Source organism: Cervus elaphus, chromosome 5 (assembly GCF_910594005.1).
Source record: "Cervus elaphus chromosome 5, mCerEla1.1, whole genome shotgun sequence".
NCBI lineage: Eukaryota > Metazoa > Chordata > Mammalia > Artiodactyla > Cervidae > Cervus > Cervus elaphus.
The window spans coordinates 114,787,496-114,800,764 of NC_057819.1; the positions used below are offsets into that span (position 1 = coordinate 114,787,496).

At 38.6% G+C, this 13,269-nt stretch overlaps 1 protein-coding gene across 9 annotated transcripts in view; it reads left to right on the forward strand.

The window, feature by feature from the left end:
- Positions 1-261: 261 nt before the first annotated feature.
- ATP6V0A1 (ATPase H+ transporting V0 subunit a1) overlaps positions 262-13,269 on the forward strand; it is a 53,019-nt gene continuing 40,011 nt past the window's right edge. For 4 of the 9 annotated variants that reach the window (XM_043904642.1, XM_043904649.1, XM_043904645.1 and 1 more), the window contains exons 1-3: positions 687-707; positions 2,318-2,481; positions 12,720-12,798. In XM_043904642.1, the coding sequence (XP_043760577.1) occupies positions 2,365-2,481; positions 12,720-12,798 (196 nt within the window). In that variant the 5' untranslated portion in view covers positions 687-707; positions 2,318-2,364. Of the gene's footprint in view, positions 387-684; positions 708-2,317; positions 2,482-12,719; positions 12,799-13,269 lie in introns of those variants that run through there. The other 5 variants (XM_043904643.1, XM_043904646.1, XM_043904647.1 and 2 more) reach the window with 3 other exon arrangements.

Sequence of the window (13,269 nt, forward strand, 5' to 3'; positions counted from 1 at the left end):
TCCTTGGATATGAAAATAAAAAAAGCAGATAGCCTGGCTTCAAGGAAACTTATTAGGGAAGACGGATTCTGAAGAGCTCAATGACTTAAGGCCACCAGAACCTGCGCCGCAGGCGGCCTTCCCTGGCCTGCAGCCGCTGCTCCGGGAACAAGATGGCGTCAGCACGCAGGCTCTCGCCCCCGCCCCCGCGACTCCGCAATGCGGCCTCCAGCTGAGGCCGCACCCCATTGGCCAATGGCAATGAGATCATCGTGGGGGCGGTGGCCGGCGGCGGCGCGGAGGCGGGGCTTTGCGGACGCAGGCACGTCGAGGTGCGGCTGCCAGGCGCTGCGGAGGCTGCGGGCTTGGTTTGCGGCGGCTGCCTTGGCCGCGGCCCCCGACTGGAGGTGAGCGAGGGCTGTGAGTACAGCGCGGCCGGAAGCGGCCTTTGAGGGGCAAAGCAAGCCCTTCTAACGGCCCCCTCGGTTGTCAAAGGAATTAGCAGGGGCTTCAAGTCTCTGAGAGGAAATGGGGGTTCACCCCTCCTCGGGTACCCCTCTTGTGGGCAGAGGAACGGGAGGTTCACTCTCTTTTGGAGGTCCCGATCCCTTCTCCCATTTACGTGGAAGGTGGAGAAACTGAAGGTTAATGGGAAGGAAGAAGAATTGGGGGTCTTCTTAAAGGAACTCCCATTTGAGGGTTCTCCCCTTTATTCCCCACTCCAGGAGGTAGGTGTGCCTGGGCCCGGAGAATTCCTGCCTGCTTCTCACTGGATAGACAGGAAATGAGGCAGGTGAACTTGAATACCTCGTTAAGGGAGGCGAGGACTGGATGGCAGTTGTGAGGCAGGAGGGCTCGGGAGCGCTTTATTTGGACTCCTCTTGGGCAGGATTACTGTTTCTTCCTATTTTGCTTTGTGACCCTCCCAACACCCCCGGATCGCTATGGCCTTTTTATTTTTCGTTTTGGCTCCAGTGGGACAGAGATGTTCTAGGGAGACTTGTAATCATTAAAGAGCAGAAACAGGGAGGCAACTCATTGGAGGTTGTCATTATCGCAGCCTCTGAACTATGCTGATCTGGCATAATTTTATGTGCTTAGAGGTTGTGGAATCTGTTCCTGTTGGGGGGTGGAGTGGGGACTGTTAACAGCTGTTTTGGATGAGTCAGGTGTAGGCAGTCTCAAAGTCAAGCTACATAATCTCTGGAGAAATTCTTGCTTCTATCTGAATGTGTCGTTTTGCTGCCTTGAATGTCATGCACAAAGGTTTTGTCATTCAGATTTCTCAAAATGTCTCCCAGGCTTCCGGAGAAACAGCTCTTCCTTTGATGCCAGTTTCGCCTATCATTAGGAATGCCCTCATGATACCAGAAATAACGCGCATTTTGTTGAGTTTAGATTCTGTACAGTCCGTGCCTTACAATAGCCGACTGAGAATAAATAATTGCAGTTTCAGGACCACTGATAGCGCCAATTGTCTTTCCTACCCGGTAACGGTAAGACCGCCTCAGAAGGATATCTTTATTGGCTCGTTCAGGAGAAGCTTTAACAGATGGAAGAATGTAGTTAATCTTGAAGGTAGGGATAAAAAACAGAAAGCTGCGGAGGTTGAAAGCTTATTCTCTGACTATAAAATTGCTTTATCATTTCATGTGTTCCCATCATGTTTGGCTTGAAGTTGGGCTTAATGTGTAAGCTGTTTCTGTTTGTGTGTATGTAGAAGTTAACAGTTATGTGTTTAGATTCTTTAGGGAGAAAATGGTGTTTTGTGAGGAGTTCGAAAAGGTAAATCCTTACGTTGAGGGCAATGCTGGGACCTTGGCTGTTAGAAATTGGCAGTAGAAGAAAAAAAAAGAAATTGGCAGTTAGAGGATAGAAAACTAATCTCAACGGAGACATTCTTTTTGAGAGGGGAATTGAAGTCTCTTCTGATTGTTTCCTGACACAGGCAAAAACAAAAAAAGATCTCTGTGAGTGTCACTGCCTTGTAATACTGTGTCTAGGGTATTTAAAGAGCTGTTGGACTCCCAGTTCCTGTTTTTAATCTGAATACATTCTTATGTATTGAGATGTCCCACATTATTGTCATCTGATCCTGATGTTGACTGCAAAGGAAGTGATGGCTCATCAGGCCCTCTTCACAAGAGGATTCAGTAACAGCCTTTGCAATTTCTTCTTTCTGTCTTTCTAAGCTAAGGATGTCAAAACAGTTGATAAAGATCTGTCAGCATGGAGTGGGAGAAATGAAATACAACATGGAAGAGGCCTCCTGGGGTGTTGTTTGCTTTCCGTCCTCTTGGTAGTTCCAAGTCCATGTGATTTTCTCTTTTTGCTTTAGGTTGCAGAGAAATCCCGGTACTCAGGTGACCGGTCCTTTCTGCCACCATGGGGGAGCTTTTCCGGAGTGAGGAGATGACACTGGCCCAGCTTTTTCTACAGTCAGAAGCTGCTTATTGTTGTGTCAGTGAATTAGGTGAACTTGGAAAGGTTCAGTTTCGTGATGTAAGTAGTTATGGCTCCGCTTCTTGATTACCACTGAACTTTATTTTTCTTGTTATGGCCAATTGCCTCATGACAAATGTTTTGCTTTTTATTTGCAAAAATAACATAGTACTGGCTTACTACTGGAAGAGTGTACATTGCAAGTTGTCTTTGCACAGGTGGAAGTGATTTGTGCTGATCGTTCCACACTTTTACTAGCCTACCCTGTGGAGGATAATCTGAAGCATTCTCAACATAATTGCTTGAAATGCAGATAGAGGACAGCCTCCATCCTCAGCCTTCAAAAGTTCAAGGCTTGAACTTCACTTTTGGGCTCGTTAACACCCATAGTAGGGTATTTTTAAAAAGTGTCATAGCAAAAAAAATAATAATAAAAAGTGTCATAGCTCTCTTTACAATAGGATGTATTTATTACAAAATCTGAAGCATCCAGTTACAGATAGATAGTGTATAAGGGTATACTGAATACTCACTTTTTGAAGCATTATGCTAGGCACTTTGGAGGAGATAGCAAAAGAAAGTGGACAATCTAAGTATTAAAAAAAAAAAAAAAAAAAAGTATGTACTATGAGGCTTACAATCTGATCAGGAAGGCATAATCTATGATGCTGAAAGGAGGAACCCCTGTTATGCTATCTCAAAGCTCCATGTACCTCTTGTTTATAGCATTCATCAGAGTCCTGATTTTCTGTTCATTCGTGTGAGTGACTGATGAAAGAATGTCTCTTGTACAGTGATCTTAGCACCAGGAAGATAGACATTCACTATTATATCCTTAGTGCCCACATATAAGATAATTAATATTTGTTGGAATGAATGAATAGATGAAAAAGGAGTGGTCAGAAAGGGATGGAATTAATCAGTTTTGACTTCCTGGAATCGGCAAGCTTTCTGGAAGTTCTCAGTCTGAGCTGAAATTGCACAAAAAAAATCCATTTACAAAGTCTCATTCCTTTTTCTCTTTGAACCCTCTTATATTACCTCTCTTCAAATGTTCTTCTAGCTAACTCAACTAATGCATCAATATTCTTCCAGTTTTTTAGACTTGAACGCTAAATCAAACCTAACTCATCCTTAATTTGCAATCCTTTATTTCGTCCTGTGGTATCTCCCTACCTAACACCATTGTGTGTATTCAGTGTTCTTAACTTGTACATCAATCATAAAAAAAATTAATAGGGATTAATAAAGTGAAAATTTATTTTAGTTCCAGACCACTACAATAAAGTATCTCAATAAATCGAGTTATACAAATGTTTTGGTTTCCCAGTACATTTAAAAGTTATGTTGGGAATTCCCTGATGGTCTAGTGCTTAGGACTCCTCACTTTCACTGCTGAGGGCACCAGTTCAGTCCTTGGTTGGAAGATTAAGATCCCGCAAGCAGAGTGGCGTGGCCAAAAGAAAAAGTTGTGTTTATACCTAGACTACACTAAAGTCTGTTAAGTGTGCAGTAGCATTATGTGTGAAAAGAAGTACATAGGTTAATTTAAAAACACTTTGTTGCTAGAAGATGCTAACCATCATCTGAGCCTTCAACAAGTGGTAATTTTTTTGCATTCAAAAGATTACTGATCACCATAACAGATACAATAATGAAAATGTTTGAAATGCTGGGAAAATTACCAAAATGTGACAGAGACAGAAAGTGAGCAGATGCTATTGAAAAGTGGCACTGATCAACCAACCTTCCTCAATGCAAGGATGCCACAGACCTTCAATTTGTAAAACAATACAATATCTGCAAAGCGCAGTAGTGTGAAATACAGTAAAGTGAGTTACGCCTGTAACTATGTTTCTATTATCTAATTAAGAGAATTACTCCACAAATAATTGAAAATGCCTGTGTATCTTTCTTCCCTGCCATTCATTTGTCTCTCCTCCCCTACAAAGGTGATCTCTACAGTCATGTTTGCTTTTGTCATTGCTTTGTGTTTTTTCCCCCACTTTTGCTGTGTGTGTGTGTATGTATGTATGTATTACTAAATAATAATATATGGTATGATTTTGTATGTTTTAAAACTATGTACATGGTTTCATATTGTATATATCCTTCAGCAAGTGGTTTTTAAATTTAACACTGTGAGAGTTAACCATATTGATACAGGTAGTATCAACCTGTATAGGTTAAATTGCTGTGTAGTTATTGTAAGAGTATACAGTTCAGCATTTTTTCCTTCTGATGAACATTTTGGTTGATTGTAGTTGTTTGCTCTGTAGTGGTACAGTGAAGATTCATATATATATACATGTATATATTATATATATATCGTGGTATACATATGTGATTGTTTCTCCTCTGTATGTATTGTGTATATATCTTGGTATACATATGTGATAGTTTCTTCAGGGCAGTGGTTCTCAAACTTTTTGGTCTGAGGACCTCTTTACACTCTTAAAAAATTATTGAGGACCCTAGAGGGCTTTTATGTGAGTTACAGTTATTGATATTATTGTACTGGAAATTAAAACTGAGAAATGTTTGAAGTATTTATTTATTAAATCATTTAAAAATTATAATAAGCCCACTACATGTTACCATAACTTTTTTATGAAAAATAACTATTTTCCAAAACAAAAAAAAATAATTTTGAGAGGAAGGGGATGGCTTTTACACTTTTGAAAATCTTTTAGTGTCTGAATTAGTAGAAGACAGTCTGATTCTCACTTGTTTCTGCAGTCTTCTGTGATGTATCTTATGAGCCTCTGAGAAATTTCACTGCACACTCATGAGAGGATGAGAATGAAAAGGGCAAATAATGTCTTAGTGTTACATGAACATGTATTGCTCTCGTGGACCTGCTGCTGCTCCAGGGATTATAACCGGGAGGGGCATTGCTGAACATCGTGTGTGTCCCTGTTAGATGTAGTCAGAGTCCATACTTCACGGTGAATGTACCTGTTCGTGCTCCCATCGCTGGCTGAAGAGTTCATTTTGTTCCACAATTGTGCCAACACCTCTGTGCTCAGACAGAAAGAAATTTGCCCATGTGATGGTTATGAAGTGGTATCTTATTGTTTTAATTTGCACCTTTTAGATTAGTATATTTAGTATCTTATTATTTGTTTATTGAACATAATGGGTTTCATTTTCCATGAATGTCTGTCCATATTATCTGCCTGTTTTTCTGTTGAGTTTGCTTGTCTTCGGCTCACTGACTTGTAGGATTTTTTTTTAAAGTTCTTCTTGTACCGGAAGCTAATCTTTTTCTAATCCTCTACTGGTAACTTCTTCTAGGCTGTGGCTTGTCTTTTCCCTCTGTTAATGGTATAGTTTGTCGTATATGTAAAGTTTATTTTTCTTTTTTTATTATTGGTATTTTCTTTTTTTTCCTAAATTTTTATCTTGAAAAATTTCAAGCCTGAATACTCCGGTGTAGATTCATTAGTGGTTAATATTTTGCTGCAGTTGATACAGTCTTTTTTTTTACTGGACTATCAGAGTGAGCTGTCTCCTTCAAACCCTTTTTCTTTCTTTCTTCTTATTTTACCTTCAGTAACATGTTGATAAAGTGTAAGACCAAGCTGATACTAGTTAGGATTGTGTTCAGCTGTATGTAACTGAAAACCCAAATGATAGGGGTATACTTTTCTCATGTAACATGAAGCCCAGCTTCACGCTGTCATCAATGTCCTAAGATCACTTTGTATTCCTTTTTGAATATTCTTGAGCACTTGGCTTTTGTCCTTACAGATGATCACCACAACTCGCAGCATTTCTTCCATGTTCTAGGCAGGAAGAAGGAAGTGCAAGGAGGAAGGGGAAGTACTTACATATGGAGGAAAACAATATTCCCAGAAATCCTCATCAGACTTTGCTAATTAATCATTGGCCAAAATTATGGTGTAATTTAGCTGCAAGGGAGTTTGGGAAATATGGTTGCTGTTGTTTTTTTTTCAACTGATATGCTACTGCCCTGAACAAAATTGGGAATTTTGTTAATAAGGAAATAGAGCAGAATGCTTTGTGTCTTATCACACAGTATGCTAGTCTTGCTCCTAACTTTAAGGGTAATCTTTTAGATGTTTTATAGTTTAAATAGGATGTTTATTCTTAATTTTGGGGGGAAAATTCTATTAGATTACACAGATTCCTTTCCATTTCTGGTTTTTCTGAAGTTGTCACAAATAGTTGTGGAATTTTACTGAATGCCTTTCATTTATTGAGATTACCATTAAAAAATTTTTTTTTCTCCTTTAAATCTGTTAATTTGGTGAATTACATAGGCACTTTTTTCCCTACTAGTTTTTTTAAACAGCTTTACTGAGATAAAATCCACATACCATACAATTTGTCCATTTCAAGTGTACACTTCAATGATTTTTATTATATTCACAGAATTGTACAACCATCACCACACTCAATCTTGGAACATTTTCATTACGCCAAGAAGAAACCCTGTACCCATTAACAGTCTCTCCCCATTTCCTCCCAACCCCACTCCCCGCCTCCAGCCCTTGGCAACCACCAATCTTCATTGCTGTTTCTGTGGGTTTGCCTATTCTGGACATTTCATGTGAGTGGAATCATGTAATATGTAGTCTCTTGTGTCTGGCTTCTTTCACTTACTATAAAAGTTCAACTATATTGTAGCTTGTATCTGTTCTTTTCTTTCTTTTTTGTATCATTTTTTAACTATGAACATACACAGCATATTAAAACGAGTGGTTTTAGTATAAGTAATTTTTACTTATCTTCTGTACAAAAGATATTGCCCTGGGTTTTAGAGAGAGAATTAAGACATGTTTCATTGCTTGACTTGTTCAAAGTCTTTTGTGGCTTCTCTGCCCTCATTCATTTTTTCTCTTTGACATACTTCTAGTCTATTCTTCAGGCCCTTACTGTCCCAATACTTAGGATCATAATGAAAACTTATATTTTTTTAACAGATGCCATGTTGAACATTTTGCATTATTATTGCAGGCATTCCTCCCAGCAACCTGAGAAGTAGAAGTATCAGTACTTCACTCCTTTTATGGCTGAATATTTTCCATTGTATGTATATACCACCTTTTGTTTATTCATTCATTAGTTGATGAACATATTTGAGTTGTTTTCACTTCTTGGTGGTTGTGAATAACGTTGCTGTATAAACATTTGTGTACAAGTATGTGTTTAAGTGCCCTTTTTCACTTCTTTTGGTATATACTTCGGGGTTTATTTTGGGTATATACTTAGGAGTATATACCTGGAGTTGCTCAGTCATTGGTAATTCTAACACTTTGAAGAACCTCCACACTGCTTTCCACAGCAGCCATACCACTTTACATTCCTACCAGCAATGTATGAGAGTTCCAGTTCCTTCACATCTTCACCAACACTTGTTATTTTTTTTTTAATATATATATATACATTTATTATAGCCATCCTAATGGGTGTGAAGTGGTATCTCACAGTGGTTTTGATTTGCATTTCCTTGGTGGCAGATGATGTGGAGCTTTCTTCACATGCTTCTTGTTGTTGTTGTTCAGTTGCTAAGTCATGTCCAACTCTTTGCGACTCCATGGACTATAGCACACCAGGCTCCCCTGTCCTTCACTGTCTCCTACAGTTTGCGCAAATTCGTATCCATTGAGTCAGTGATGCTATCTAACCATCTCATCCTCTACCATCCCCTTCTCCTTTTGCCTTCAGTCTTTCCCAGCATCAGGATCTTTTCCAGTGAGTTAGCTTTTCACATCAGGTGGCCAAATTATTGGAGCTTCAGCATCAGTCTTTTCCCTGAATATTCAGGGTTGATTTCCTTTAGGATTGACTGGTTGGATCTCCTTGCAATCCAAGGGACTCTCAAGAGTCTTCTCCAGCCCCACAGTTCAAAAGCATCAGTTCTTTGACGTTCAGCTTTCTTAATGGTCCAACTCTCACATCCATACGTTGACTACTGGAAAAACCATAGCTTTGACTATGTGGGCCTTGTCAGCAGAGTGATGTCTTTGCTTTTTAATATGCTGTCTAGATTTGTCATAACTCCTTCCAAGGAGCAAGCATCTTTTGGCTGCAGTGAATTGGGAGCCCAAGAAAATAAAATCTGTCACTGCTTCCAATTTTTCCCCTTCTATTTGCCACAAAGTGATGGGACTGGGTGCCATGATCTTAGTTTTTTTTTTTAATTGGAAGATAATTGTTTTACAATATTGTGTTAGTTTCTGCCATATATCAACATGAATTAGCCATAGGTATACCCATGGCTGATCTTAGTGTTTTTATTGTTGAATTTTAAGCCAGTTTATAGGCCATTTGTACAGACTTTTTTAAAAAGCATAAAATTATCCTGGCAAGCCTGAGAAACTTGGTCATGAGGTGTACTTCAAAAGAATTTTATGGTTCAGTGTCCTGATAATTTTATTAGGATTTTTTCATTTATATTTATAAGTGATACTGAACTGTAATTGTCCATCCTGAAACTATTCTTATTTTGGTATTAAGATTATATTGGCCAATCTCACTTATTAGCTGAGGAGTGTTCCCTTTCATTTTTTTCCTTATTGGAATAATTTTTCTGAGCTTTGGGCATTTCTAGTCTTCGAAAGAGCCTATCGTTAAACCTTCTAGGCCTGGTGTTTTTAGATGGGTATATTTTAACTGTTGAAATTTATATCTGTAGTGGACTTTTTATTTTCATGTTTATTTATGCCATCTCTTAGTCTTATAAAAATTTGGTCCATTTTGTCTTTTCATATAACCCGCTTTTAAGAAAAAATGATAACAAAATGATTAAGAGGAAGAAAAGAAAAAAATCAGCTTTTGATTTGGGGGAATCTTCTCTGGACTTTGTTTTGTCTGGAACTTTCATCCATTTCTGCTCTTTGTTATTTTCTATGTCCTATTACCTTTTTTTTAAACTTCTTTAATAATTAACACATTATTTTTTAGTCTTTCCTATTTGTTTTTAAGTCTGTAAAGTTCTTTTTAAATACCACTTTAACTGCATCCTACAGAGTTTGACCTTTACCATTTTCACTGTCATCCCATTCTAACTGTTTTAAGATTTTCAGAAGCTTTCATGATATTCTAGTGATTAAGACTCTGCTCTCTCACCACCTGGGGCCTGGGTTCAATCCCTAGTTGGGAAATTCAGATTCTGCAAGTCATGCACCCACCCATATTTAGAATTTCCAAATATGTTAAGTTGTATTTTTTATATGGATTTCTGACTTAATTGCATGGTAATCCAAGAACATTTTATGGTACCAGTTCTATACTGAGACTTGCTGAATGACCTATTTTGTGATTAGCTTTTATAAATGAACTTTTAAAAAAATTTAGTATTTTTTAAATTTATTTGGCTGCCTCAGATCTTAGTTGCCTTACACAAGATCTTTTGCTACTGTGCTTGGGCCCCAAGGCATGTGGGATTTAAGTTCCCTGACCAGAGGTTGAACCTGAGTTCCTGCATTGCAAGGCAGATTCTTAACCACTGGACCACCAGGGAAGTCCCTAAAAAATGAACTCTTAAAGAGAAAACTATTGGATGCAGTGATAGAAAATGTGTGTGTGTGTGTGTGTGTTAGATTAGGCTGATGTTCAGATTTTCTTCGTCTCTTATATTTGGTGAACTTGATATATCAATGGTTTTAAAATTATGTTAAATTTCCCACTATGTGGACTGGTTTGTCAGTATCTCCTTGTAGTTCTGCTAGTATTTGTTTGAAATATTTTGAAGACACCTTGCCCAGATATTTCAGGAGTCCTTACTGAAACAGGCTGTGGTGTGGCTGCAGTTGAACCTTGACTCCTGATTATGAAACCAGTAAATTTAACCATGAGTCTTGTGGCTACCTTCACTTCAGAATGTCTTGTTTATTGAAATGGAAATTTCTGAATGAGAGAGCAAGGTATTGCCTGCTCAGTGAGAAAAAAAAAACAAACCCAAAACCCAAATAAACATTTTATTAGGGACACACATGTTTGGAATTGTTCTTTTCCTGAGAATTGTTCTGATTATCATTGTGTAGTGATTCTCTTAATCTCTAACAATGCTTTTTACCATAGATTCCATCTAACATTAATATGATACATAATACCAATGATTTCCTTATTAGTCTCTCTGTTACCAGTCTTTCTCTTACAGTTCATTCTTCACATACAATATTCTTTAAAACAGTAAATCTTTAAAAAAAAAAAAAAAAAAGTAAAAATCAGATCATTTGATTCCATCTTATTGCCCAGAGGACAAAGTCTTCCACATCCTGCTCCTTGCATTCCCCCATCTTCATCTGTAGAAAATGTCCCCCATTCTCTGAGAATATGATTGATTTATGTCTCTGAGTCACTTGTTGTGGCCTTTCTGCTTCCATTCTATTTCTGCTTGTTGAACTCGGCCTCATTGCCAGCTCAGGTGTTACCTTTGTGCATTTTTGCTCTTTGTCCCCCAATATAGAATTAGTTATGCCTTGTGTGTGTGTCTGTTTCCCTTTCTTTTTTTTTTTTTTTGCCCTCATTTTTTTTTTATGGAGGTAAAGTTTTATGTTCAATGAAATGCATAGAGCTAGGAGGACAAGTTGATGATTTTGGTAAATGTATACACCTTTATAACCATTACCCCAATCAAGATACAGAATATTTCCAGCAGCCCAGAAAGTTATCTCGTGCCCACTTCTGGTCAGTCCCTACCGACTGATAGGTAGGTAACCACTACCTATAGGTAGGTAGGTAATAGGTAACCACTGTTTTGATTTCTACCACCGTAGATTAGTTTTGCCTGTTCTTAAACTTCATGTAAATGAATGATACAGTACAGACTTTTTTTATTACCCAGACTCATGTCTAACTTCTTTCACTCATTGAACTTCATGTTCTTAAGATTTAATCTCATTTTATATATATCTGTAGTTGATTCTTTTTTATTCCATGATATGAACATATCACAGTGCTTTTATCCAGTCTCCTGTTGATGGATATTTGGATCATTGCTAGTTTGGGGCTATTGTGAATAAAGCTGCTGTAAACATTCTTTTTCTCTTTGGCTGTACTGCACAGCACGTGGGACCTGAGTTCCCTGACTAGGAATCGAACCCATGTCCCTTGCTACAGTGGAAGCATGGTGTCTTAATCACTGGACTGCCAGCGAAGTCATTATGAACATTCTTGAACAAGTTTCTGTGAACATGTTTTCATTCTCCTTAAGCAGGTGCCTAGTGGTAGAATGCTCAGTCATGAGGTAAGTAGGTGAATGTTTATAGGAAACTGCCAACAACATTTTGCTTACGCTTTAATAATATTTTTCACAAAAGTTGAATTGATTGGTTTCTGCCTGTCTCTTCTGTAGGGCTGATAGCTCTTCAAAACTGGGACATATCTTACTGTTTGTATTTATACCAGTGCCTAATTCAGTGTCTGGTGCATAGTTGGTGCTCCACAAATGTTGAGTAACTGTTAGTTCTTTATTTGTATTACTTTTATGGAACTTATCACAGTCTATATCTTATGGGTTGTATTCATCTTTCTTCCCTTTTAGGTTGCAAGCTTCTTAATGAGTAGAAATTTGTTTTATTCTTGTTTGTATTTCTCAGAATATCTTGTGGCATTGTTTTGAAAATTACTTGTGATGGGTGGATGATTGAATAAACAGGCCTGTCATCTAGAAGGTGAAGACCCTGGGCAGAAAACTTTAGAGAAGTTTGCTTTCTCTCTCTACCGATTGGGAAGAAGGAGAGAAGGAAAACCAGGCAGAGCTTCTGTTATATCCATTGCTGTAATTTGGGAGGTGTGTGTGCTCACTGAGCCTGTTGGCCCGAGATGAACATTTTGTCCTGCTGTGTTCTGTCGTGTTTGCCTCCATTCCAGTACTAAGGTTGCAGCAGTAGGAGAAGGGTTTTTATGTTTCCTTGGTGTGACTGGTCCTAAAGCGGGTTGTGTGGATCAGTAGAAAGTTTTTTAATAGCATTGTATTATCCAATACTTTGGCCACCTGATGCGAAGAGCTGACTCATTTGAAAAGACCCTGATGCTGGAAAAGATTGAAGGCAGGATGAGAAGGGGACGACAGAGAATGAGATGGTTAGATGGCATCACCGACTCAATGGACATGAGTTTGAGTAGACTCTGGGAGTTGATGATGGACAGGGAGGCCTGGAGTGCTGTGGTCCATGGGGCTGTGAAGAGTCGGAAACAACTGAGCGACTGAACTGACACATTGACATAGAATTAGGTTTTCACTTCACATAAGTGTGTTGCTTATGAAAGAGAGGAAATGGATATAGTATTTGAATATTTTGTATTCTGTTCTTATTTTGCAGTTAAATCCAGATGTGAACGTTTTCCAGAGGAAATTTGTGAATGAAGTTAGAAGATGTGAAGAAATGGACCGAAAGCTTCGTATGTGCATTTTGGTCTTGTCTGACGTTCCTCTGGTGACACCTTTGTCTTAAATTAGAGTCCTCTTCATAAAGGAAGAAAATACTATGAAAGGAAAAGGAGAGAGGAAAAATCTTGCAGTCTAATGTGAAGATGAATTTCTTGTACACAAGTAGATGTGTGGTATTTGGGCTCGGTGGTGCTTAATAGAAGCTTTGAGATGACAGGACTGCAAGCTGAAAATACTCTTGTTTTGTTTTGTTTTTTATGAGAAGGGTTTTATGGCAGTGTTACACTGTAGAATTCTGAGAGGTAGGACCTAGAACGCCATCAATTTTAGATGGCAGCATGCTGCTGCTGCTGCTAAGTAGCTTCAGTCATGTCTGACTCTGTGCAACCCCACAGACAGCAGCCCACCAGGCTCCCCGTCCCTGGGATTCTCCAGGCAAGAACACTGGAGTGGGTTGCCATTTCCTTCTCCAATGCATGAAA